The 23,370-nt window shown below is 39.3% G+C and overlaps 2 protein-coding genes across 6 annotated transcripts in view; one reads left to right on the forward strand and one right to left on the reverse strand.

Annotated features, from left to right (window-relative positions):
• The window catches only part of ark2cb (arkadia (RNF111) C-terminal like ring finger ubiquitin ligase 2Cb), a 14,233-nt gene extending 11,789 nt beyond the window's left edge, over positions 1-2,444 (forward strand). For all 5 annotated transcript variants that reach the window (XM_075467685.1, XM_075467687.1, XM_075467686.1 and 2 more), the window contains one exon: positions 1-2,444. This exon is cut by the window's left edge and continues 1,189 nt beyond it. The gene's annotated coding sequence lies outside the window, so the exon portion shown is untranslated.
• Positions 2,445-4,080: 1,636 nt separating this feature from the next.
• Positions 4,081-23,370, reverse strand: part of loxhd1b (lipoxygenase homology PLAT domains 1b) — a 40,445-nt gene continuing 21,155 nt past the window's right edge. Inside the window, 25 exon segments of the mRNA XM_075467690.1 lie at positions 4,081-4,843; positions 4,920-5,075; positions 5,329-5,461; positions 5,604-5,774; positions 7,203-7,388; positions 8,392-8,569; positions 9,221-9,338; positions 9,905-10,032; positions 10,140-10,325; positions 10,568-10,776; positions 12,616-12,742; positions 12,857-13,066; positions 13,154-13,308; positions 14,066-14,228; positions 14,373-14,489; positions 14,581-14,762; positions 15,092-15,256; positions 15,367-15,495; positions 15,580-15,684; positions 15,817-15,962; positions 16,113-16,246; positions 17,584-17,735; positions 21,631-21,952; positions 22,056-22,216; positions 23,164-23,356. Coding sequence (XP_075323805.1) covers positions 4,363-4,843; positions 4,920-5,075; positions 5,329-5,461; positions 5,604-5,774; positions 7,203-7,388; positions 8,392-8,569; positions 9,221-9,338; positions 9,905-10,032; positions 10,140-10,325; positions 10,568-10,776; positions 12,616-12,742; positions 12,857-13,066; positions 13,154-13,308; positions 14,066-14,228; positions 14,373-14,489; positions 14,581-14,762; positions 15,092-15,256; positions 15,367-15,495; positions 15,580-15,684; positions 15,817-15,962; positions 16,113-16,246; positions 17,584-17,735; positions 21,631-21,952; positions 22,056-22,216; positions 23,164-23,356 — 4,407 coding nt within the window. The 3' untranslated portion in view covers positions 4,081-4,362.

Here is a 23,370-nt window from a genome sequence, read left to right on the forward strand (position 1 = left end):
TGCCCTCAGACGCTGATCTCACACCAGTGTAGCATCTCTTTCCTGATAGCTTTGGTTAGGATTCAAAGAGCTGTGAGTGGATCTGTGTCTAACGGCAACTCCTCTCTGTGGCCTCGCTCATGGCATGTTCATGAGAGGCTGGCATGGGCTTGGGGATGCAGTGCCTGAGTCTTGCCATCAGATTGACATTTGTATTACCTATTACCAGAACCTTATTGCCTATCGAACAAGCACATGTGATTTCTATATACAGTGAATCGCCTCTGTTGTGTATCAGCTCCTTTCATTTCAATCTAAGTTGCTCCCACTGTTTGATAAAAAAGACTGCGTCTGGTGTTACAGGGAAAATACAAATGAGGTTGCCTGTGATATGAGCTAGAATGTGTCCGATTGTCCCCACCCCTCTATCCATGGTACTAGTGTATGGCATTGCTAGAACAACTGTGATATGTTCAGTGATAGAAGCTGTGTCTCTATATCATGCATGAACCATGTTGGCGTACTTCACGTCAAGGAGGGTGAAAGGGAGAAAAAGCCATCCATTTGAAAAATACCAAACAACTGTTTTTAGCATTAATTTGATTTCAACTGTCTATTTTTTTTGCCATTTCTTTCCTTTTTTTTAAAAAATTATCTGTATGTTTAATCTTTTTGCTCACCTGCCAATTTGGACATGGTACTAATATGCCGAGTCCTTGTCCATTTTAACCATTGTGAAGAAGAAGCTGCAATGCTGCAAAAACATATTTATTGTTGTAATAATGTAGCTTGTGTTTTGTAAATGCACTATATTATGGATTTGCCTGTTTTTTTTTGGTTTGTTTTTTTGGTTTGGTGGTGTGGGTACTTTTTGTCCTAGATTTTGTGTTCTTACTCAGTTGTATTTTCATGCTTCCTTGTGTATTATTGGACTTGACTGTTTGTGTTGCTTTTTTTTTTTTTTCCTTATTTTTTTCTTTTCATATGAAACCTCCATCCAAAAAACTACATATGGATGAAAATGGAGGTTTGCTAGTTCACATAGAATGCTGTGATTAAAGATGCCTTAAGTATTTAACAATCATTATTTATTACTAACTGTAGCTAGCTAGCTATTGTGGTGGAATATTTAATGTCTCTATCTCATAACTTTGCAATTTAATCAATATATTTATTTAAAATAACACAAAATATAAAAAAAATACCTCATTATGCATTGGTCGGTGGGGATGCTTTTGCATGCCGTCAGTGTTTTCTTTTTCAAAGGAGAAAAATAGAAAGAGACGAGAATCTTGTTGAAAAAGTGACTGGGTGCGTTTCCCAACACATTTTCTAGCCAGCATGGTGCTGTTGATCTAGATTACATTCCATTCATGTCATCTTCAGATTTATTTTTGAAAATTTTGAATCATCTAAAGCAGATGTCGGGTTAAAACCCTGCTTGTCTTATCTTGCTTTTCTCATATGATATCGCTTTACTTGTTGTTATCAGCACATTCGATTGAACTTTTTCACACGTTTCATTTTATTGTGACCACATTCATGCTATACATCTCAATTTGGTTGTTCATTATTTTAGGACTCACATAACAAGCTGTATTACTTGTTCTTACATATTGCTGGCAGTTGCTTTGTGTGGGATTTTGGGACGTATCTAACATGCTAACTTGAGCCATTGATCTTTCGAGCAAACTTCTGGTGTACTGTGGTTTTACAATATAGATGTTTCACACCTGGTTATGATAAGCTAACTCTGTTTTCGGTGTGCATTTCTTATTAATACTCTATTAACCCTGCAAATTATTCTAACATGTTTTGGATTGGAATGACGCTGACTGGTCTTACTATTATTATTTCATTTTGTGCTCTCACTGGCCTTATCCCACGCCCTCCACAATGTACCCCATAACTCCAGAGTGAACTGGACAGTAGCCATAGTATTAACTCAAGCTGATGAACCGGAATGAACAGTAGAACTTAAAGCACAAGCTTTTTAATGCATGTCCTTCTCAGGTTTTCCTATGTGTATGTGGGAGTAGCTCTGTAGATGTGTTTAATATGATGCTGTACCTTCTTGAATATTTCAAATGTTTCTTTGCTGCTGAAAAAATGTTGATTATTAACCTGCCAGTGAAAAAGGGAAGTGGCCATCTTTGTACAACACACTGCTGTTTTGCTGTAACCGCGCAATGTTTTATGATCTTGAGTATTTTATAGAAAAGTAGAAGTATGTATCAATAATATGAAAGCAATAGCTAAATCATAATGAAGAATAACATGATCAGTGAATATTGTGGAAAATCTTTAGATTCACTCTGGGTGGATTTTGTACTGTATTTATTACTAATGATGATGCAAAAAGTTGCATAGCTTAACCCAAACTGTTCTGTCTCTTTTTTATTTATTGTCTTGTATATGATCTTTTTGTATGTGTTTTTCAAATAAACTGCCTAAAATGCTGAGAACGAATCGAAGCTGTGGGTTCATTTGGTATCCCGTCATTGAAGAGAGAAATAAATAAATCAACTCAGCTGAAGCAGCATGTAAACGTTTGTCAACCATTAAAGATATACATGTTCACCAAAATTAGCTGTTAGGCATTGGTTGTATTGATCAGTAAATAAGTAGGCTAAAATTTGAAGAAATACACATTTTCTGCTTGAAATACTCACACTTCTCAGTTCATTTGTTGGTTAAAATTCTTCGAGCACAACTTCACTTACTCTCAAGGCGCATGATCGACAACAGAACATTTAGCCATCAAAACTCGTTGCAACCGTTAGTCGTAAATATACATGGCAGACAACCAGCATTTCAGATAAGAACCTGTTTTTGTATTAAGTTTGTGATGACGGCTGCAATTGGAAACCTGTTTGTAGAACAATAAGGTTTTTCTGTACACCAAGATGTTTTTTTGTGGAATGTTGACATCCTCGGTCAAAATTGCTTAAAAATTTAATCAAAGGGATCTTTAATGGTCATTCATTCTACTCCCTCAAACATCCTTTCTCTTGGTTGTAATTAATGTTTTGCTTTTTGGGTTTCCACTTTAAACCATGGACATGATTAATCATTAATGACAGTTCCTTTTTCACTGATACAGTGAGCCAACCAACCAGCTCTGTCTTAACTATTCACACATCATACTGTGTAGTATTAGTCAGGACGACATGGTATCAGAAAGTAAGACACTGGGTACTCTAACCCTAATCCTGACAGCATGATTTAAGGCCAATCCTTGTGTTTTCCCAGCTGTTACCAAGTTTTGTATCTCAAGCTGTTAGGAGGGTTTCCCGGGCAGCCGCTCTGATGTCATCAGGAAGAGTCAAACCAAAAACTGCGGCTAAAAGTTCAAGGATAAGTGCCAGGATTCTTATTCAGCACAGTAACATCCACAGTTCAGTTGAGCTACAGTTACAATTCAACCTGGACATTTAATTAAATCGTCGCCCTTGTCCCGCTTTACATACATATGGGAAGGGAACGAGTTAACAACCAAAGTATGTCCAACGCTGTCATGGACAATGTGAGTAAATGTTCAAGACATTCTGCTGCTTCCAACTTTCTCTGTGGGAGATCATCGTAGATCTTAGTATAGCTGAATTCACTGAACAGACCGTGTCTTTAAATGACTGTAATGGTGATTTTCAGCTAAGGTTGTATAATTACGATTTTAATAGAGTGACAGTGTGGAAATGCTTTTAATGACTGAGTTGACACGCAGTCTTACTGGGAAGATTTTCAGTCATTATTAATTCTCAATTAATTATTAAGTCATATATTAAGCTGTCTGACCAAAGGAACATAAAAATATGCAAATCAGAGCAGCTTTACGTGGAATTCAGCAGTATTAATTTACACTTATTGTGTCTCCAATGTTAAATGACCTTTAGTTGAATTTACTAAGTTTTTTTCTTTCCCAAGCAATTAAATTACAAATATCTACTGATGAAGTTTTGTGACAAACTGCAGACACACACAAAATAAATTTGTGTAGTATTGAGATACTCTAATTTAATTAAAATGATGCATGTAACTTTGCCATGATAAAAATAAAGAAGCAAAACAAAGAACAAATTGAAACTTTATTTATTGTGTTGTTTTTTTCCTGCTTTAGGAAATATTCGGGTCAATTTGGGTTAATTTTTCACCACGTACAGGAATGGATGGCTTTTTCTGAAGAGGGGAGGCCTTAGCACGTGGCACAAACTTAAGAGAGAACACTGGCTTTGTCCTTTAAAAGTTAACGTGAAGTCACATTCAGTTGTGGTTGTTCCATATTTTCCCCCATACTCAGCTCATCTAACTTGATGTAAAAAATACAGCGGAGCACAAGAGATTACATCAGATTCTGACCCACTCTTTCCTTTAGAAATCCTCCTCCTAATATACGGGGTAGAGCACTCTCTGAATCTGCCCGTCTGCTTTATGAGCATCAAGCCAGTTTCCACAAGGAAAGATAGTTGTGACTGAGTTAGCTGTGTTGGTCACCTCGACACACTGTAAATACCACGCACAGCTGCTATTGCTGCCGTCGTGCTCCACTCTGACCCTCAGCAGCTCCCCGAGGTCCAGCATCTCCAGAACAAAGCGGTCTGTATGCCCTCGCTTGAAAAGGTTGTGGAACTTCTGCTGCAGATGGCGCTTGCCTGAGTCACCGTTGACACCGTAGATGGTGATGAAAACATTTGCGTTTGTGCCGGCTCCTTTAACGTCCCCGGTTATAATGATTATTTCATACTGGACGGGGACCAGGTTGCGGACTTTGCTTGCAAAGCTTTCGATGGTTTTATAGCACTCAAATGTGAGGAACTGGTCTCTTTTGGCTGCCAGGGGGATTTGTGCATCACAGTGGAAGAAATACCTAAACGGAGGAGGTTAAGAGTCAGCAACATGACATTTTACATAAGATAATGTAGGTTGTGTGACTTTCCACTCACTTGTTTCCCAGCTCTTTTTCTGTCACCACCACCTCCATAACGTGCCAGAAGGCTTCATTCTTCACCTTCTTTCCATCTTTTGTAATATGGCCGAGGCAGATGCAAGCAATGTCCCCCAGGTGCTTGGACGAGAACTCAAAAGTGTCAGTGGCATCGCTGGGAAAGAGTCCAGAAATTGTAACTATTAGCATGGCTTGATTCTGAGCACTGAACAGATAAATGCAGTGCCCTGCTTGAGAGTTATTCTTTTGTGTGCCTCATGGGATTGTCCCTCATGAGAGCAGATAATTGGCTACAAGCTACAAGATGAAAGGAAGTAGAAATACAAAAAGTGAAAGAGAGAAGATTATGTAAGACCTATATGGATTTAACACGAGTTGAGGGCCCTGGTTTCCCTTTGAAGATCTACCTTAGGAACTTCTTTTTCTTGTTCTCCAGAACAAACTCCTTGGATCGAGCTTTTCTTCCCTCCAACACAATCCAGACATTTTCTGAGGTGGAAGCGTCGTCTGTGTTAGCAGTTGTTGTGGCAATTTCATATTCTGCGGCAAAGCAGAAATGCACAGGCATTATCACACAATATTCATTTCACATCTGGCAAATGTTTGCAGTTAGCTCAAAGTCATTCATCTCTGACAATTACAGAGCCTATAATTAGGTCTGCACACTTCCAACTTTACTAACTGGTTTTATCGCCGAGGTCTACAGAGTCATTGTTGGCACAAGCCAGCTCCCTCATAATCTGCCCATCATCTTCATTTTTAGCCAACCAGCGGTCGCAGGGGAACCTGAATATCTGGTCCATGGCCTCATCTTTCACATCAATGTACTCCAGGTGCCAGCCAGGGGCAGGACCTGTTTACAACAAAAGCAACAAAGTCAAAAAAGGTTTTTGTAACTGTCACAGGAAATGTTCCTTTTACTGTAGCACAGTACTGCTTGTTAAAAAAAACAACATTTCTTTTCACAGCAGGCATAGATGTGTGGTGTTTAATCTTATTTCCAGGTCAATATGAATTTTCAAATCTGAGTTAGTCTGACTGCCGTGGAATGTATCAGAAATACAGTAGTGAACAGTCTTGAGCCACCCATCATTTCTTTATATGTACGCCAGGAAAACGGGAAATGAGTGCAGATATTTATTCAAACGTGCAAAACTTCAATTTACTTACAATTCTAATGCGATTGAAAGTATTGAAAATATTTGGTATGACCACATTTATTCTTCAACACAGCCTGAACCCTCTTAGACAAAATCTTTTATCATAATTTCTGTAAGTAGTTGAAGGACATCCCAAAGCTCTTCTTTGGATGTTGGCTGCCTTTTGTTCCGTTCTCTGTCAAGATGATCCCACACTGCTTCAATAATGTTGAGGTCCGTGCTCTGGGGAGGGTTCATCCCTCCATAAGACCTGTTGCCAGTGATTTTCAGTCCAGATCTTGTGTTATATGGCATACCTCAGCCTTTTCTTCCAGTTTCTCTTCCCTAAGGAATGCATCCTAACAGCCACTGTTTCATGGAGACCATTTCTGATGAGCCTTCAGAGAACAGTGGATGGATTAAGTGAAGGTACAGATGCATCTCTCAGGTCTCCTGTCAGGTCTTTGCTGGATTTTGTCCTATTTCTCATTGACATCTCTTTCAGATACTGTTCGTCTGCACAAATACTATTTAATGTCTGTCAAACTTTGTTCATTTTGGCATTTTTCATAGATGCAAGTAAACAAATGGGATTGGGACTGTGTCTTTATCACAGGCAGCAAGCAGCGTGCCTAAAGATACTGTCCAATTAAATATTTTTCTGTAATGTTTAGACACAACACTGGTTCATCCCTTGATTTAGGTGACTTTTTTATGCTTGAAAGATTTCTAGGTCAGTGTTCAGATGCTTAACAAAAATACAATCCCCTGAAAGTGGTCAGTTACAAGGAGTGAAAATGAGTGAAAACAACCAATGTCCAAGGAAAGAAAATTGCAAACAGAAAGCTGCAGAAAGCCTGGCAAAAATATTGCTCAAAACCATTTAAAGTCTGGCTGCTTGGATCCAAAATATACAGAAATGAGGGGTGGTCCAAAACCTTTGCTCAGTCCTTTACTGGCAGAAGAATAATGAATTTATGGAATCATTCTCCCTCATATTACATGTCTGACTACTTAATATCCACATGAAAAAAGTCTAAAAATGAATGAATGAGGGAAAATTGTTATTTTTGTTGTTGTTTTGTGCACAAAGATCCCCTCTTTTGCTCTTTTTCAACATTCAACACTCCTTTCGCCCTTACCTTTGTTGTCATGCCACACTCTGACTTTAGAAAGTTCACCCAAACTCAGCATGTCAGGAAATCTGAACACATCCTTCATTTTTCGTTCAAACTTGTTCCTGTTGGTGCTCTCCTTCAAAGGCATCGTCCCAGTGTCCCCGTACTCCCCGAAGACAACCAAGAACACATTGGCATCAGTGCCAGCACCTGGAACATCACATTGATCAGCAAGATAGACACTAAAGCATTTTGAGATGGGTAAATCCATCAGCAGTGAGATCAAATATGACTTGCATAGCACTCTTAGTAACAATATTCCAGAGTATTTTGTAAGAGGTGATCAGGTAAAGTAGAGTTGGATGGATATTCAGAAAAAAACAATAATAAAGTGTATGATAAATGTATCATACATGTCCAAAGCCTCTTTCAAAGTGGAAAGGAGGTATTTGAAGGTAGCTACAGACTTGAGTTTAGTTGGCAAATAGTTCCATAAAATGTGGGCTTTAGCGGATCACAAACTGTTGGCAGGCATCTGTGGATGTCAATGATCAAAAGGGAAGATACCAGGTCAATAAGTCTGAGAAGCATTTTGGGACAGCAGAGTCTGGAAATCAATATGAAATCTAACAAAGAGCCAGTGCAGGGAGACAAGTAGAAGAGTGATATGTTCCAGCCTCTTTGTCATGGTAGTGACTCTAGTTAACTAGTCAACTGGAGTTGACTGTGGGAGCCCTGACTGCTTTCCAAGTATAGTCAGTTTCAGTTGTCAAAGTAAAAATAGATAAAAGTGTGCTAACTTTGTGTAAGTTAGCAGTTCAAAGAAAAGACCTGGGTTTTTATACTGTCTCATGGAAATAATGACGAACAACATGCCTGACAAGACCATCAAAACTGAGGTCAGAATCAAACATTACTCCTAGATTCCTGGGTGCCCGGGTTATATTATTTGAATAACTGCCAAGACTGGAACCAACAGTACTGAGAGAATTTGGGGGACCAATCAGAATGACCTCTGACTTTTGACAAGCGAATTTAAGGAAATTTTAGGCCTTCCAGAATTAAATGTTGGAAAGACAAGCTGTGAGATCAGCTCTGAGCATCAGAGTGTCATCTGCATAAAAATGGAATAACGTGGTCATTATTCAACATGGTCAATATTCAAGATCATTAACATCAAGAGATAGCATGCAAATAAACTCATGTTACCCACCTCCGACATCGCTTGTCTGGACCTGTATGATGTACGTTGTTTTTTCGACCATCTCCTCCTCATCCACCACGGCCGGCAGCTCACACACCTTTATCCTCTTTGGCCCTTTGGTCTTGGACAGCCAGTTCTCGTAGGTGAACAGATACACTTCCTCTGTTGTCAGGTTTCGCATGAGGATCTGAAAAAGTTTATTATACCGTTTGACAAACATCATTAATGATACAAATAACAGAACATGAAAAGCTATGTGTCATTGTACAGGGGCAGCACAAGATTTAACACAAACAGACCAACACCGTGAGCCATCAGGGCTGAATAAATTGAGACAAATATAATTGCATTATGAAGTTACATTGTATTGTGGCCTAAAAAGCTTCATCGCAGATTTAAATCGACATGAAAATGATAATAAAAAATAAAATCTACAATAAAACTATCCAGCTGTTTTTTTTTACACCTTACAAAAGAAGAACAATTAATAATGTTTAATTAATATCTGCAGTTTAAAAGAGAAGAATTAAAAGAGAAGACCAAAACAGACCCAATTTGAATAAGAAATTACACATGGCACTCAATGCTAAGATTTTGTATCTTGCCAATGAAAAGTGTTGCATCTGTTTCAGCCCTCCTGAGAAGGATTGTAGATTTACTACAAAGCCATATTGATGATGACACTTTGATCAAACATAGCGTCAGTTAAACCAAATTTTGTGCTGCTTTGCTGCCACTGTCAATTATTTCTATCATTCTTTATTGAATATTGTATTTGGATATGTGTTTGTGGAAATCTTGCCTCCTTAGACTGAGGCCCTGGAACTTATTATGTTACCCTATCAAGAAACCAGTCGGGGCGACTCCCACTGCCATCAATCCGAACTCTGATCTTTTTCAGAGGAGCAATGTCATCTATCTCCAGTGAGAATGTGTCTTCTTGGTCTCTTTCAAACCTGGATGGAACATTATACATATAAAACACTTTGCTTTTTAAAACATGGACATGTTATTCATACTGAAAGAAAGCTTGGTTGCTTTCAAACTGAGAGTTAGACCAATATCACTCTCATGTGTTGACACTGACATTCAGCAGCTGCTTGGTTGAGTTTGGTTTGAAATGTGGAAATGATGAGTTAGTTGCCTTACTCTATTCAAAGGAATCATCATGTTATAACTTGATTATCCAATCTGTACAAAAGTCAAAGTGTAAAAACATTTTATTGGTGTTTATGTGGCAGCATTTACAGACTTGTCATCAAGCTGACGGTGCAGTGAAAGAACATTTCTGCGAAAATAAAGTCAACACATTAACATCTAATTTTCGCCTTGACACTTTGGCTGTTCTGTGAATAAAAGAAATAGGTCATAACATGAATTATTGAGCTCTAAAATTCCAGTGTGCAGATTTCAATGTGTTTGGACAGAGTGAGGCAATTCTTTTCCACATTTCTCCTTTCCTTCAGGGTGAGGTTAAGGTTACTGTATAATATTGCTGTCATGGGATCATTGGCAGACTGACCTATCCCCATTTTTTGGTAGTAGCATTTCCTCTGTGCTTCCGTTGGCTCCATACACAGTCAAGAAGATGTTGGTATCTGTCCCTGCAAATTGAGTGTCTCCCGTGACAACTGTGGCTGAATAAATAACCTAAAAGATCCAGTAAATAACAGAAACACAAGATTCTAACTCTGTCTCTGTGTAATAAATCAACTGAATGTTTTCCAAGACATCATATTTTAGGTGCTGTGACTCACTTTGCGGATAATGTTGATGGTGCTGGAGTCCAGCACATTGAACAGTCTGGCAGTCAGACCATCGCCCCTGTCTTTAGCCAGCCAGCACTTACATGGAAAGATGTACTTGATACCTTTTGTTGGCACGGCAACCGACAGCTCATCCACCAACCAGCAGCTCTCTGGTGTGACACCGTTATGGCCAAGCTGCAGAAGAGACAAGAGAGAAAAGAGAAGGGAGAGGAGACAGAGAAAGAGGGGGAGGAAGAGCTGGGAATTGATATATCATTTGATTTTGTTTGATCTGTATACCACAAGGCACAGCTACAGTTAATTATTACTGAGCTTGAATGGCTTTATTTGAATTTTTAACATCAGTGCATCTGAGGAGGCAGCAGAGAAGAGACAGTTTCACAGATTTAGCTACAGACACAGTCACAGATGCTCACTTCCACCCTCTTGATCTCTCGTACGTCGGTTCCATAGCACACAAAGTGCTCCATCATGCCAGATGTGAAGGATTTCTTTCCTTCTGGCAGGTCCAGCCACAGTCGGTCCGTTTCGACATTGTTAGGCCCGATGATGATGACATAAACCCTGGCTGAAGTGCTGGCATCACGGTCAATCCCCGTGGACAGGGTGAAGTGATATGGGATGACTGCATGAGAGAGAAGAATCGGCTAAAGTTCAGTCGTAACTCTCAATTTTCGTCATCTCTTTCAAGGCTGAATATGTTTTCTTCATCTCTTTTTAAAACTAGATAGAAACAATGAAGGATTACCTTGTGAAAACTGAATATTTTTTACTTTATGGAAAAAGCTCTTTCTTTGTGACAGTTAAATGAGTATTGGCTCATTAGACAGAGTGGCTGTCCTCCAAATAGAAGGTTAGCAGTTTGATCTCCAGATCTGTGTCAAAATGCCCTTCAGCAAGATAATGAATCCCCCCCAAAATGCTAATTGTGTGGGATTGTAGAAATAAGTGCTGTATATAGAAAGCTGTCTTTGTGCCTTTGTGTGCGTGACTGAATCACTAACGGCTTACTTTGCAGAGCACAAACAACATAAAAAGATGCTAAGTGAATGCGGACTATATATACAAAATGTAAAAACATAGAGGTCACAGGTTATTTCTGGCCAAGAAATAATCCTTGATATGTTATACTCACATCTCCCTATAAAATGTGTGAATGTAGCTTGTACTTTAAAGTCCAGAGTGGTCAATAATAACTATACAGTAAATGCAATCCACTTACCATTAACTATTTAACACAATCTGAGAGCAGCATCATAAGAGGTGCTGCAACATGATACATTCCACTAAAGGCACTATTAATACAAACACAGAGGTATTACATAAAAACATCACATTAAGCAGAGGCTTTCAAAGCAGGAGTCAGGCTTCTCTATGGGGGCTCCAAATAGTTTCAGGGGAGGCTCAGTGAATAGGTGTTAAGATATATTATACTGGTTATTGCTATTAAAGAGACCGTTCATAGATACAGTAGCTTTGGAGTAATTTCACTGGTTTTCTGAAAGAGAGAAAGAATCACCAACGACTAAATGGCAACAAATACATGAAAAATGACCACAGTGAAACACAGAATAACAACAAAGATACACAGAGCAACTATAAAGAGATATAAAACAACCCAATAGAGAGATAAAACACAATAAATAAATTGCATAACAAATAAAAAAATAATTTTAAATGATCACCAAGTGATGTAGAACAGCTACCAAGACCCTATAAATGACAACAAAGAGACTTAAAACAACCACAAAGAAATTTAAATTGAACAGATGGACCACAAAGAGAGAAAAATGGCTGCATTGGCAAACATAAAACACCCAGGACTTAAAATGACCTCGTATTATGAGTTAAATACTAATAAAAACATTTGGACAGACAAAGTGTTTAGTATATTCTGAACATCAGTCAAACAGCAACATTTCTTTTTGAATTACTGAGTGTCTATGAGATCCAATCAGATAAAAATGAGGGTCTATGGATTGAGAATAATTAAGGGAAGCATTTATTCCTTGCTTTGTCTTAGGGGAAGCCCACAGATCCTGACTTGGAAAACCCTTCGAATACAACAGTGAAACAGCTGCTAAACATGAAAAAAGCAGTGCACTGACTTCTCTCCGAGGCTGTAACTGTCTGAGTGTGTATTCACTGAGTGGAAACGTTTTCATCGTGTCCCAGTCTGTGTTTCCCACTTAGATGGGAAATGCCTGTCTGGCATTTCCATAACATCTTCAGAATAAACAAAAGATGATTCCCCTGTTTCCAGTCTTAATGCTAAACCAAACAACCTCCAGCTGAAAGCAGACTAACATACTTCAAAATGTTAGGCTATGATCTATCGACTGAGGATCGAAGTAATTTTTCAAAGGATTACTTTATCTCTATCCTTGCTGCAGGAAAGTAAACTTTTCTTGTCATACTCAAGCTCCATCTTGAAAAAAAACATTGATTTTTTTTGTTCTCTTACTTGGACCATCTTCGACCACTGCCACCTTTTTCTTCTTTTTCTTCTTGTTGGCATTTCTGTCCAGTCCTACTTTTCCCTGAGCCATCTTTTTGAAATACGGGTCAGTGTTCCTTTCACCCTCATATCCCTGAACCAGACACAAAGTACATACATTTCACTACATTAGTAGTTCATTGGAAAACAAATGCAAGATACAAAGTACCCGGGCTTTCCTGTTAACCACAGTCAAAGTTGAACAAACCTTGACAAAGAAGGTCCTCTCTATTTGTTTGTCCTCTTTCTTCTTTGACAGCCAGCGCTCACACAGGAACATGTAAACTTCTTCTGTATCCACATCCAGCACCTCCACCTGGTCCAGGTACCAATCGGCCCCCACCATAGAATTGTCATGGCGAATGTGAATCTTAAATACCTGTCCCAGGTCAACGGCCTCAATAGAGAACTTGTCCACCTAAAAGCAAAGATAACTCCAATGATCTTGATATCTGTAGGCACCAAAAGTGCCGCGTCATAGTGTATTCCAACTTTTCTCACATACTTCTCCTCTCTCAAATTTGTTACGGTTGTTCTCTGATTTGGCGAGTTTGCGTTCTCCTGTGTCTCCCAGGTCTCCGTAAATGGTGAGAAAAACATTGGCATCGGTCCCAGCTCTGTACATATCACCTGTCCGCACAGACACCTTGTACGTGTGAGCTGTAATCGAGATAAAGCCCAGCTTTAGTAGATGAACTGCAAAATTAAGACAACTTAGACCCCATGGTGAGCAGTGGTATTTTCTAGTGATGTATCCTTCACATCAACAGACAAGAGTTGGACTAAAGGAAAAAAAAACGTAATTTGCTGTGTACACACTCTTTTCAGAAAGATGTAAATGCTCCTGGTGCTATTCCTGCTTTTACACTGCTATCTTAGAAAATCTGTTGCTGTTTTAAAGGCCATGGCTGAGTATTTATACATCCAACAGATGTAAAGTTTCTTCCCAGTTCTTTCTGAGGGAAACATCTTTCTTTTCAGCTGCTAAATGATCCTCTGTATTCACCAGCTCGTCTCTGACTGTGTTTGCAATCTCACTGAAAAGAGCTGCGTGCTGCAGCCTGAAGTGTGAGCTGAAATTCATTTTAAAGCTCTGTGGTGCAGCAGCAGATTCAAGCGATAGCTCTCAGTTGGTGAATGACTGCAAACTGTTCTGTCTATTGTTTTTGCTCTGTCATTTTGTACACTGTCTATGGAAAAATACTGATGATCAGTTTCAGTACACAGTACTCAAAGTGTAATTTGAAATATGGTGACTATAATGTAGCATTGTTAAAGCTACAGTCTGTCTATCTGAAAGGCAGTGGAGAAACAGCATTAAGTGGCAAAAAAATGACCACCAGTAGTGCAGTGTTGTACAGAAAACTTTGAGTACATTTCAACCCTCAAACACCACTGAAATCTGAGTAAAACCTACTCTCTAGTGCGTCCTCCACCTCAATTTCAGTTGACCTCAGTGTCCCATCCCTAAGGAGTTTCTGTGTGATGATGCTTGAGGGCACCAGCTCCCTCACAGTCTCCCCATCATCTTCAGACTTGGCCAGCCAGCACTCACATGGGAAAATGGTTGTCTCTGAACCCTGCCAATGTAAGGACAGTATATCTGACTTTGACTGGTGTTTGCCCGAAATATGCTAAATTTTTCATTTGTTAATAACTTAACGAGTGTTCAGAAAACGATAATATTAATGATGAACATTCAGGAACTACGGGATTTTTACTACCTTTCCTTTTCGGAGCTGTTGCCTGATCTCCACTCTATCAAGGTGCCAGCCCGGGTTGGTGCCCCTGTTGTCGTGTCCAATCCTGATTTTCTCTATAATATCACCAATGTCCTCCAGCTGTGTAAAACACATCTTATTGTCTAAAAACTTTGAAAAAGTCTACGTTTGAACGTTTGAAAAAGTCTACAGCCCAAATCCCAATGCTCACCTCCACAATAAACATGTCCTCGGCTCCTCTCTCGAAGTACAGCCTTCGCTCTCTATTGTTGACACACAGATGTTTCTGCTGTGTGCACAACCCCTTTTGTCCATACAAGACTATGAACACATCTGCATCTGATCCCGCAGCAAACTCATCACTGGTGAATATCTTTATCTCATAAGGCGCAACTGAAAAATGGAACAGAAGGTTTATATGGTGGCAACCTGGAACCCTCTCGCTGTGATACCACACCACCATGCAGCTCTGCTTGTAACTAATCAAAGCAATTATTTTAAAATAGTTCTTACTTGAATGTAACAATTTTAGTGACTACTTTAGTGCCTCTAGTTAGACTATTTAATGTGTAAGTCAAGAAGAGTTCTACGGCGATAACATTTAAAAGTAAACACATTCCTGGTCAAACTCTGACTCTGACAGAGAGCCTCCAATAGATTTTATAAACAGTGCTCTACTACTTATACTTATTTGAGCAGTTCTTCCACGTCTGCTCACTCACATGGAGTATAGAGTTCGGTCTGTAACTCTGCGGGATAGAGATCCCTCACAATTGCACCATCATCCTCTTCTTTATCCAACCAACGGCCACATGGGAAACGCAGTCTCTGACCCTGCGAGGGAGCGTCAATCTCAACCCAGTCCAAAAACCAACCAGATGAACTTCCTGTTTCCAGAAAAAAGAAAAAAAGAAACATTCATGTGGTTTCATACAGTGTGCTTCTTATGTCAGTAACATCTTTATGCTCTGCTTTGTAGAGCCTTTGCTTCCATCACCTGAGTCGTCATGTCCGATTCGCAGCTTGTCCAGGTCGCCCAAGTCCACGGCCTCCACAGTGAACTCATTGATCATCCCACGTTCAAACTTGTTCTTATAGTTTTTGCAAGCCTTTAGGTTGATGATCCCTGTGGGTAACATTCAGACTGTCATTTAGACAAGAACAAACAACATCTGAGTGCCACAGTGATAGCAGGAGGTATCTGACGCACCTGTGTCATCATTTTCACCAAAGAGGAGGGCAAAGACGTTGGCATCGGTTCCCGCATACTTCTTGTCTCCAGTTTTTATTTTAAGAGTATATGTAGTTGACATGGCTGCAAGATAAATTTAACAAGTCAGAAAAAAGGAAAAAAAGGAATTCCTCCTCAGGATATTACATGTGTTTTTCTTAAACAGGCCATCTTTTTATGTTGTCTCTCCGCAAAGACATGAGCCAGCTTCATTACATTTCTGCTCGAGTCCCAGAGTGGCGCCTGTCCCCTCCTCATCCTCATCCTGCCTCATGAAGGCCTCATCCACAGGAACCAACTCTCTTGCTATCTGTCCATCATCTTCGTCCACTGCGAGCCAGCGGTTACAAGGGAAATAGTATCTACACAGCCGAGAAATACCTTTATTAGCTCATCACCATCAGTTGTGCAATTACACAAAATTATTCATCTATAAAGTGTACAGTTATATCTTTCGTCTTCTGTAACAGAATAACCAAGTAACTCCCATGCTCTGCATCTGTTGCACCTACGTGGTATCATCCTTCGTGTCCACTATCTCAACTCGATCAAGGTACCAGGATGAGTGAGTGTGAGTGTTGTCATGACGGATTCGCAGCTTCTTCAAAGGGCCCAAATCAACAGATGTCACGATGAAAACATCTTCCTGCAGAATACAGCCAGCAGAGTTTTTGCTTTAATTTACTTGCATGAAGGGAAGACAGTGAGGAAATGCTGGGATGGACTTTTAGCGATTCTTTGGCTGCGTTTCATTGTGGCTAATGATATGTTTTGTATGATATGAAGTGACTTGTGTGACTAATGGAGCGGATGAAAAAGTACGACTTTTGTGTAACGCAGAGAAATCAAAACATTTGACAAAAAGGATCTCCAGACATGGTTGGGTGAATAGTTATTCTGAAGCTATTGATTCCCTACGTGGGAACATTTTCATGGCTTTCTGCCGCTTCTAACTTTCTCTGTGGGGGATTATTGTTTATGTAATTATAGCCAAATTCACTGCACAGACGTTGTCTTTAAAGGTGCCGTCGGCAACTTTTTTTCAGTCATATTAGCTTGAACTGTCATGTGATTCTGGAAGTAGAATATTAAATAGGCTGTTTAGGAAAAATCCCGAATTCTGTAGCTCCCTCTAAAGCCTGTAATCGTGCTTGCAAAAATCGACCGCTCTCGGCTGTTTTTAACCAATCACGTTAGGGGGGAGGAATCGCTACTTGTCAATCACAGCTTGTGCGCACGCTGCTATCGAGCCCGCTGGTGTGAACTCACGTGCACAACCTCGTCCACAGAGGGGGAGGGACCTGAAAGTTGTATCAGTTCGAATTTTCCGACTTTAGACTTGGAATTTTGAAAACCTGCCGTCGGCAGCTTTAAGTTATTTCAATCGGGATTTTATTAGAGCTGAATGACAGTCCGGAAATATTACAAGCAAACATGAGCTTTGCACAGCCCATTAACATGTTGTTTTAATGGGCTGACTTTTAAGTCACAATCCCTGACAAAACCTAATTGTGTGTGGGACCTAGTTTTGTATTCCGAAAGAGCTGTTTGTAATGGAGAGATGAATAATTCACAGGAGTGGATAAAGTAATGAGTAAAAGTAGGACAGGTTCAATGACTCAGTGGGTTCTATAGAGCTTCTCTCAGTCACAGCTGAGAGAACCGGCAGATTGTAATTCTACCAGAATACACTCCCATCCACACCTCAGTGCAATGCTCATGTTACCTGGAAGTGCTTGGATCTTTGAGTAACTTATGGCTAATTTTCAGCGTGGTACCCATCTGGTAAACTGTGTAAAAGAGTGCAGCCTTAATAAAAATGAATGTACACTGTAAGAATATTGCTTGATGGACAGGGTGTGGCGTAAATCTTTTTTATGAACCACAATTTGGTAAGCTTCACAGAATTTTTCCAGTTTCATGTATGAAGAAATCATACTAATCTAAAACATTGTTGCGAAAACTTCGTTCAATCCATCATACCTGCGCTTGTTCAAATTTGTTGAGGTTGTCAGAATTCCTCAGGAAGCGCTCCCCTGTGTCTCCGTTTTCCCCATAAATATTAATGAAGACGTTGGCATCTGTCCCCGCTCCCAGCATGTCACCAGTGAAGACACACACTTCATAGGTGTTGACTGTCAGACAAAGCAAGGGATGAATTACTAAACCTCTTGAACCTGTTGCATATGTCGACCAGAAAACTGCGTCAAATCAAACCATGTAAATCACACCATCAACACTGACAAATATATAAATGTTTCCTCAAAAGATTTAAATATATTGCAAATTATATAGAGCACAACTTAACATACTTGATGGAAATTAAAGACAGAAAATAAGGCAGCACGAAAAGAAATGGACAAAGTTTAAAAAGTGATCAAATAATCACAAAAAAAATCATACTGAATTAAAGTCCAAGGAATAAAAAATTGTTTTAAGAGGAGATTTAAATACAGGAAGTGTTAGAGCCAGCCTAAAACATAGGGGCTATGACAGCAAACGGCCAATGTCCTCTGTGTTCCAGCATAGACCCCAGGGCAACTAAAAGCAAATTATTGGTCGATGTGATTGATATAGAATACACGTTTGACTGCGAGAGTTGGACATTGTTGGACAAGTGATTTACAAGCCAACAATTAAACCTTAAAACCCTAAAACATATGGGGAGCCACTGAAGGACGCAAGTACAGGTCGGACGTGTTCATGCTTCTCTGTTTGTATTGAAAACAAGCTGCAGCATTGTGGACCAGCTCCAGCCGTTAGATGGAGACGGGGTTTACATTAGTTAACCATCTAGACCCCAACAGAATTTTACAACAATGCTCCAGATTCCTGAGAATTCCGAAAGAAATGGGCAATTTGAGAAACATTTCAAATAACCAAGAATAACTTGAAAACTAATGACAAGTGTTCATTGTACGTTTCTTTCTATTTAAAGATTGGAAATGGCTCTTTCAAATGATATGTGATCCATTAGGAATTATTCATTCATGTATTTCATAGACGACCATTGAACTGTATCAAAAAGGATATTTTGAGACTGAACAAATATTCACTCCTCTTTTTAATTTGAAATGGATAGTTATAGTACTGTAGGCATATTTAAGTATTATTTTGCATAACATATTAACATCTCAGGTGATTCTGAACGACCTCAGTAATAATAAAATGAGAGTAAAGTGAATGTAAGGAAATTTTTTTTAATTGAAATTCAGTGTAATTTACCCCGTCACGCCTGCCATACACACACACGCACACACACGCACACACACACACACACACACACACACACACACACACACACACACACACACACACACACACACACACACACACACACACACACACACACACACGTAATGTAAAGCGACCTTGGGTATCTTGAAAAGCGCTATCTAAAACTAAATTATTGTTGTTATTATTATTATAGACGATAATGCAGAGAAATAGGGGCAGCTATTTGGTAACCTTCCTCAGAGGAAAAAAGTTTGGGCCCACTTCAGAACTTCACTACAGTACCATGACAAGACTACCACAAACAATTTTCCACAAAATGTATTAAGTATTTCAAATACGTTTGCACAATTACATTTATAAGATCGAGTTGATCGTAGTCTAACTCTGGCAACCTAAATGCTGGGGCTATCACTCGGTGGACGAATGATGATGACAGGTCCGGTTTGAAATTCTCGCATTATAATCAGGCACGACATCACTTGAAATGTTTGTTGATAGGCGCCTTACATAAACCGGGAAATATGTGTAGGCTACTTATACCAGGCAGGTAGTTAGATTACCAGTAGCAAACAAGGAGTTAGACTTTAAAAAAAAAATCTAAAGTTTCGTTTGACATTTCCTCTCCGGAGTTCAGCGTTTCGAGTTGCTCTTGCTAGCACTGTCACTGGATTACATCGCTACAATAAGGAAGGACTTGGATTTGGAAATTACTACTACTATTACTACTATTTTGGGATCTTCAATGGTAACCAACAGATAAGGTAATGATCATCATCATCTTTGCTTTATTATCTCTTAGTTTAGGTGTAGTCTGGTGTAGATGTAGTCGTGTAGTATGCTCTGTTGAAGGACACTGACCGGCAAGCTCGCAAATAACTAACGATAAATAAGCTGGAGTTAGTATGGCTAATCAAAACGGCTGTAGGTGACAAGGTTGGCCACTACGTCTCAAATTTAGGTTGTATATCTATCTAAATCACATTTACAACTTACGTTAGTGTCACTGAAATCGGAGTCGGACAATTGCGAACCGGTGCAAATTGCCAGGTAAACATCCGCGGTCTTTTCGGAGCTGTCATTTTCTTGATCTTGATTTTCTTGAATTGAGTGGCTGAGGTAATCGAGTGATAATGAACGAAGCTGGTAGCTACAAAGTAATACTTGGCATACTGCGAACCAATATCAAACATAACTACAGTAGATAGCACAATTAGCCGGCTAGTGAAGCTGCACCCAAACGCAGAACCTCCGCTCTCATATCAGTCTCAACTGCGGCCAAGATAAATCCCTCAAAAACATGACAATATCTCGAAATAATTGAATACAAACATATATATTTTAATACAACAATCTGTTCATTTAAATGTTGTGAACTAGTGAAGTGTGTAGTTACAGTTCAGCAACATCATTTTCCCGTAGTAAGACGTGTATTTTCATGCCGGCCGGCGGCGGCCGTTGTGGGGTGTGAGTTAACCCAGTATTACAATTGCCCAGTTGGAATGTGATTAAAGCAACAAAATCACCAAATTTTAAAAAGGGTTTGATCTTTGAAAATAGGTTTTTGAAGAAAGTATTTTCAACCACATTTAATTTACAATCAGTATTGAACTTAATAACCAGGCTTTTTTTCCAAGTGGTTTCATCTAAGATTGATCCATAGGAGAGGCACCATGGGTCCAAAGATCAGTGCTTCAGTTTTACCCCGGTTTCAATTTTTTTTTTTACTCTGCATTGATACTCTGTTAATGGTAAAATTATAGCACAAAAAAAAAAAAAAAAAACTCATCAGCAAATATTATATTGTATTTTTTGGTTTATTTTGTTGTTCGTCTTGTTCTTCTGTGCCCTAATCAGAGTGAATACAGCTGAAGATGAACTAACTTTCTGTCTCATTGTTAAAAGGCAGCAGCTGCTCTAAAAAGTCTTGCAGCAAAGAGAATAATGAAAACAGCTGGGTGCTTACTGACAAAAATGGGTTAAAAAATTGTGGGATATGTGTTTTAAAACACCAACAACTTAAATAGATTGATCATATTTACCCAAAGTATCAGGGCTATTAGCTCTGACAAAGGCAGTTCACACACGCAGAGAAGAAAATTCTAAATCTGTTTCCTCTCAAGAGACTTCAGACTTTCATTCTCCCTTGTTTTAAAGATAGAAGCCTTAAAATTTCCATTCTGAATGTCCAAAAACACCACGGTGTACACATGAATTTCAGCCTGCATGTTCCTGTGACTACATAAAGCAAGTAAGACTCATTGGAATTCAGTGCAGAGGTGGTGGATTTCATCAGTGTAATGCAAATTTCTATACAGATGCTCTTAATGACAAGGCAGTCACAGGTAATGTCAGCTGCCCCCAGAAAGTAAACAGTGTCAAAAGTACATTCAAAACATTTAGAATTCTAACTTTAATGTACTCCAAAACAAGGGAAAGATTTAAAGAAAGTCTGCAGTCGTTTTTTTCAAATATTGTTTGTGTTACACTTTGAATATAGGTGAATGGCAATGTTCATGCATGAGGAAATAGAACTGTATATGAGTTATTCAGATGCATTTGCATCTAGAAGTTCCTAAAAAGCAACTCCATTAAGCTGTGGGTGAAACAAAAATGTATGATTTTGCCACATTTTTCATTGAGCGGTACACTGAGTACGATACTTTTAGTTCTATGGCTGCTCAGCTGCCAGGACATTTGAATCCTGTCATTTGCATGAACTCAGATATCTGAAGCTTGGCACTCATATGTTAATTTCCTACGGATCTTCAACAAGAAACTTTATTGATTTTGTACCTTCGAGGTCTTCTGCACCCTCGGGCAGCAGCTCCACCACCAGCTCTCCATCTTCCTCTCCCCCAGCCAGCCAGCGCGAACAGGGAAAATGATAAGCCAGCACCACTTCCTGCATCTCCTCTCCTCTCTCTTCATCCTCATCCTCCTCATCTTTCTTCTTTTTCTTTTTCTTTTTCTTGTCATCCTTTTTCTTTTCTTTGGGAACCAAAGCCATGATTAGATGTTTGACGTCCACTGTTTCCAGGAACCAGCCGGATCCGATCCCAGAACCATCGTGCCCGATGCGTATTTTGAAGATTTTCCCCACATCTTTGGCTTCTGTCTGTAAAGCATTACTCAAAACTAAACATCTCTTTCTTTGGAGGTTAGATTAAACTGCTCAAGCAATATGGAGCCACTTAAAGCATACAATCTAGAATTGATACCTTAAAGATTTCGGTCTTGTTCCGCTCAAAGTTGTTGGATCTATTTTCGAGTGTGATAACCTCCGTCTTCCCCTTATCCCCATAGATCTGGATGAAGACTTTGGCATTGGTGCCAGAAAATGTCACATCTCCAGTTACTACTGTTATCTCGTAGTTAATCACTGGAAAATGGAGATTGATGAGAGTCAAAGAACACCCCTAAGACTTTTTGTAAGGAGTAATGTTACTGATTACATATATTTCTAACTACAATGTGCTCAACAGTTAGTGATGGCAATTAAAATGACACAGAATAAAAAAAAATACTACAAGGATAAGGTTTTAAAATTGTATACTTAGATTCAAACTTTAACTTTTACATCATTAGGATGTGAGTTTCACAGTTCCCATGAAATGGCTCACTGTGGCTCTCCTGCATATCAAAATGATTCCAGTTAAAACAGAAGTTTGGAAGGCTGCCCCAAGTCAGCTCCAGAGACCTGAACAAGCACCGTTCAACATTTTCAATCAACTCTGGTGAAATCATAGACTGTGTAAATAATGGATAAAGCCATCCACTGTCAGAGGACAATACTGAAGAGCCTTAAAGTGCTGCTGGTTCCAAAACATTTGTACTTTAGAATAATAAACACAACTTCAATCATGAAATGCCCAGTCAGTCATTTTTTTTCCCCATGAGTTGTGATGGTCTCATTATCTAGACTCACTCCTACTGATTAATGTGCTGGTAGTCCTTCTGAGAATATTTATATAATCTGAAATATAAAGACATAAGCCCTCAAAGAAGGCCTTTTTGTCCAATCAGCTCTCAAGAATCACTTAGCTCCACCCTCTTGTCCAAATATGGTCGCTTTTGGTTCCAGAAAAGTCAACGTAGCAGTGGTGGTGATATGAAAAATTCAGGAAAAGGATTCATGAGGAATACCTACACAAATTGACTGACTTTGCTGACTTTATCTATTGTGTAAGTTTGGGTGTTTGACTAAAAATGACTACACTTGAATTTAAATGTTCTTGAGATTGAATAGAAGCTACAGGCTTTTAGTCCAGATATTCTGTTTTCATTACTCTTTTCATCAAATTATGTGACTGTGCGCGTGTCACCTACATGGTTCCATGTCCAGGATCTCGCTTGGGTAAATCTCCACCTCCACTTTCCCGTCAGCTTCATCCTTGCACAGCCAGCGGTGACTGGGGAACATGTAATTCTTTCCATGGACTGGGGCTATAATCTGAACACTATCCAAAAACCAGCCAGCACGCATGCCTTTGTTGGTGTGACCAATCAGCAGACGGTTGATCTGGTATAGGGTAA

Source organism: Odontesthes bonariensis, chromosome 6 (assembly GCF_027942865.1).
Source record: "Odontesthes bonariensis isolate fOdoBon6 chromosome 6, fOdoBon6.hap1, whole genome shotgun sequence".
NCBI classification, from domain to species: domain Eukaryota; kingdom Metazoa; phylum Chordata; class Actinopteri; order Atheriniformes; family Atherinopsidae; genus Odontesthes; species Odontesthes bonariensis.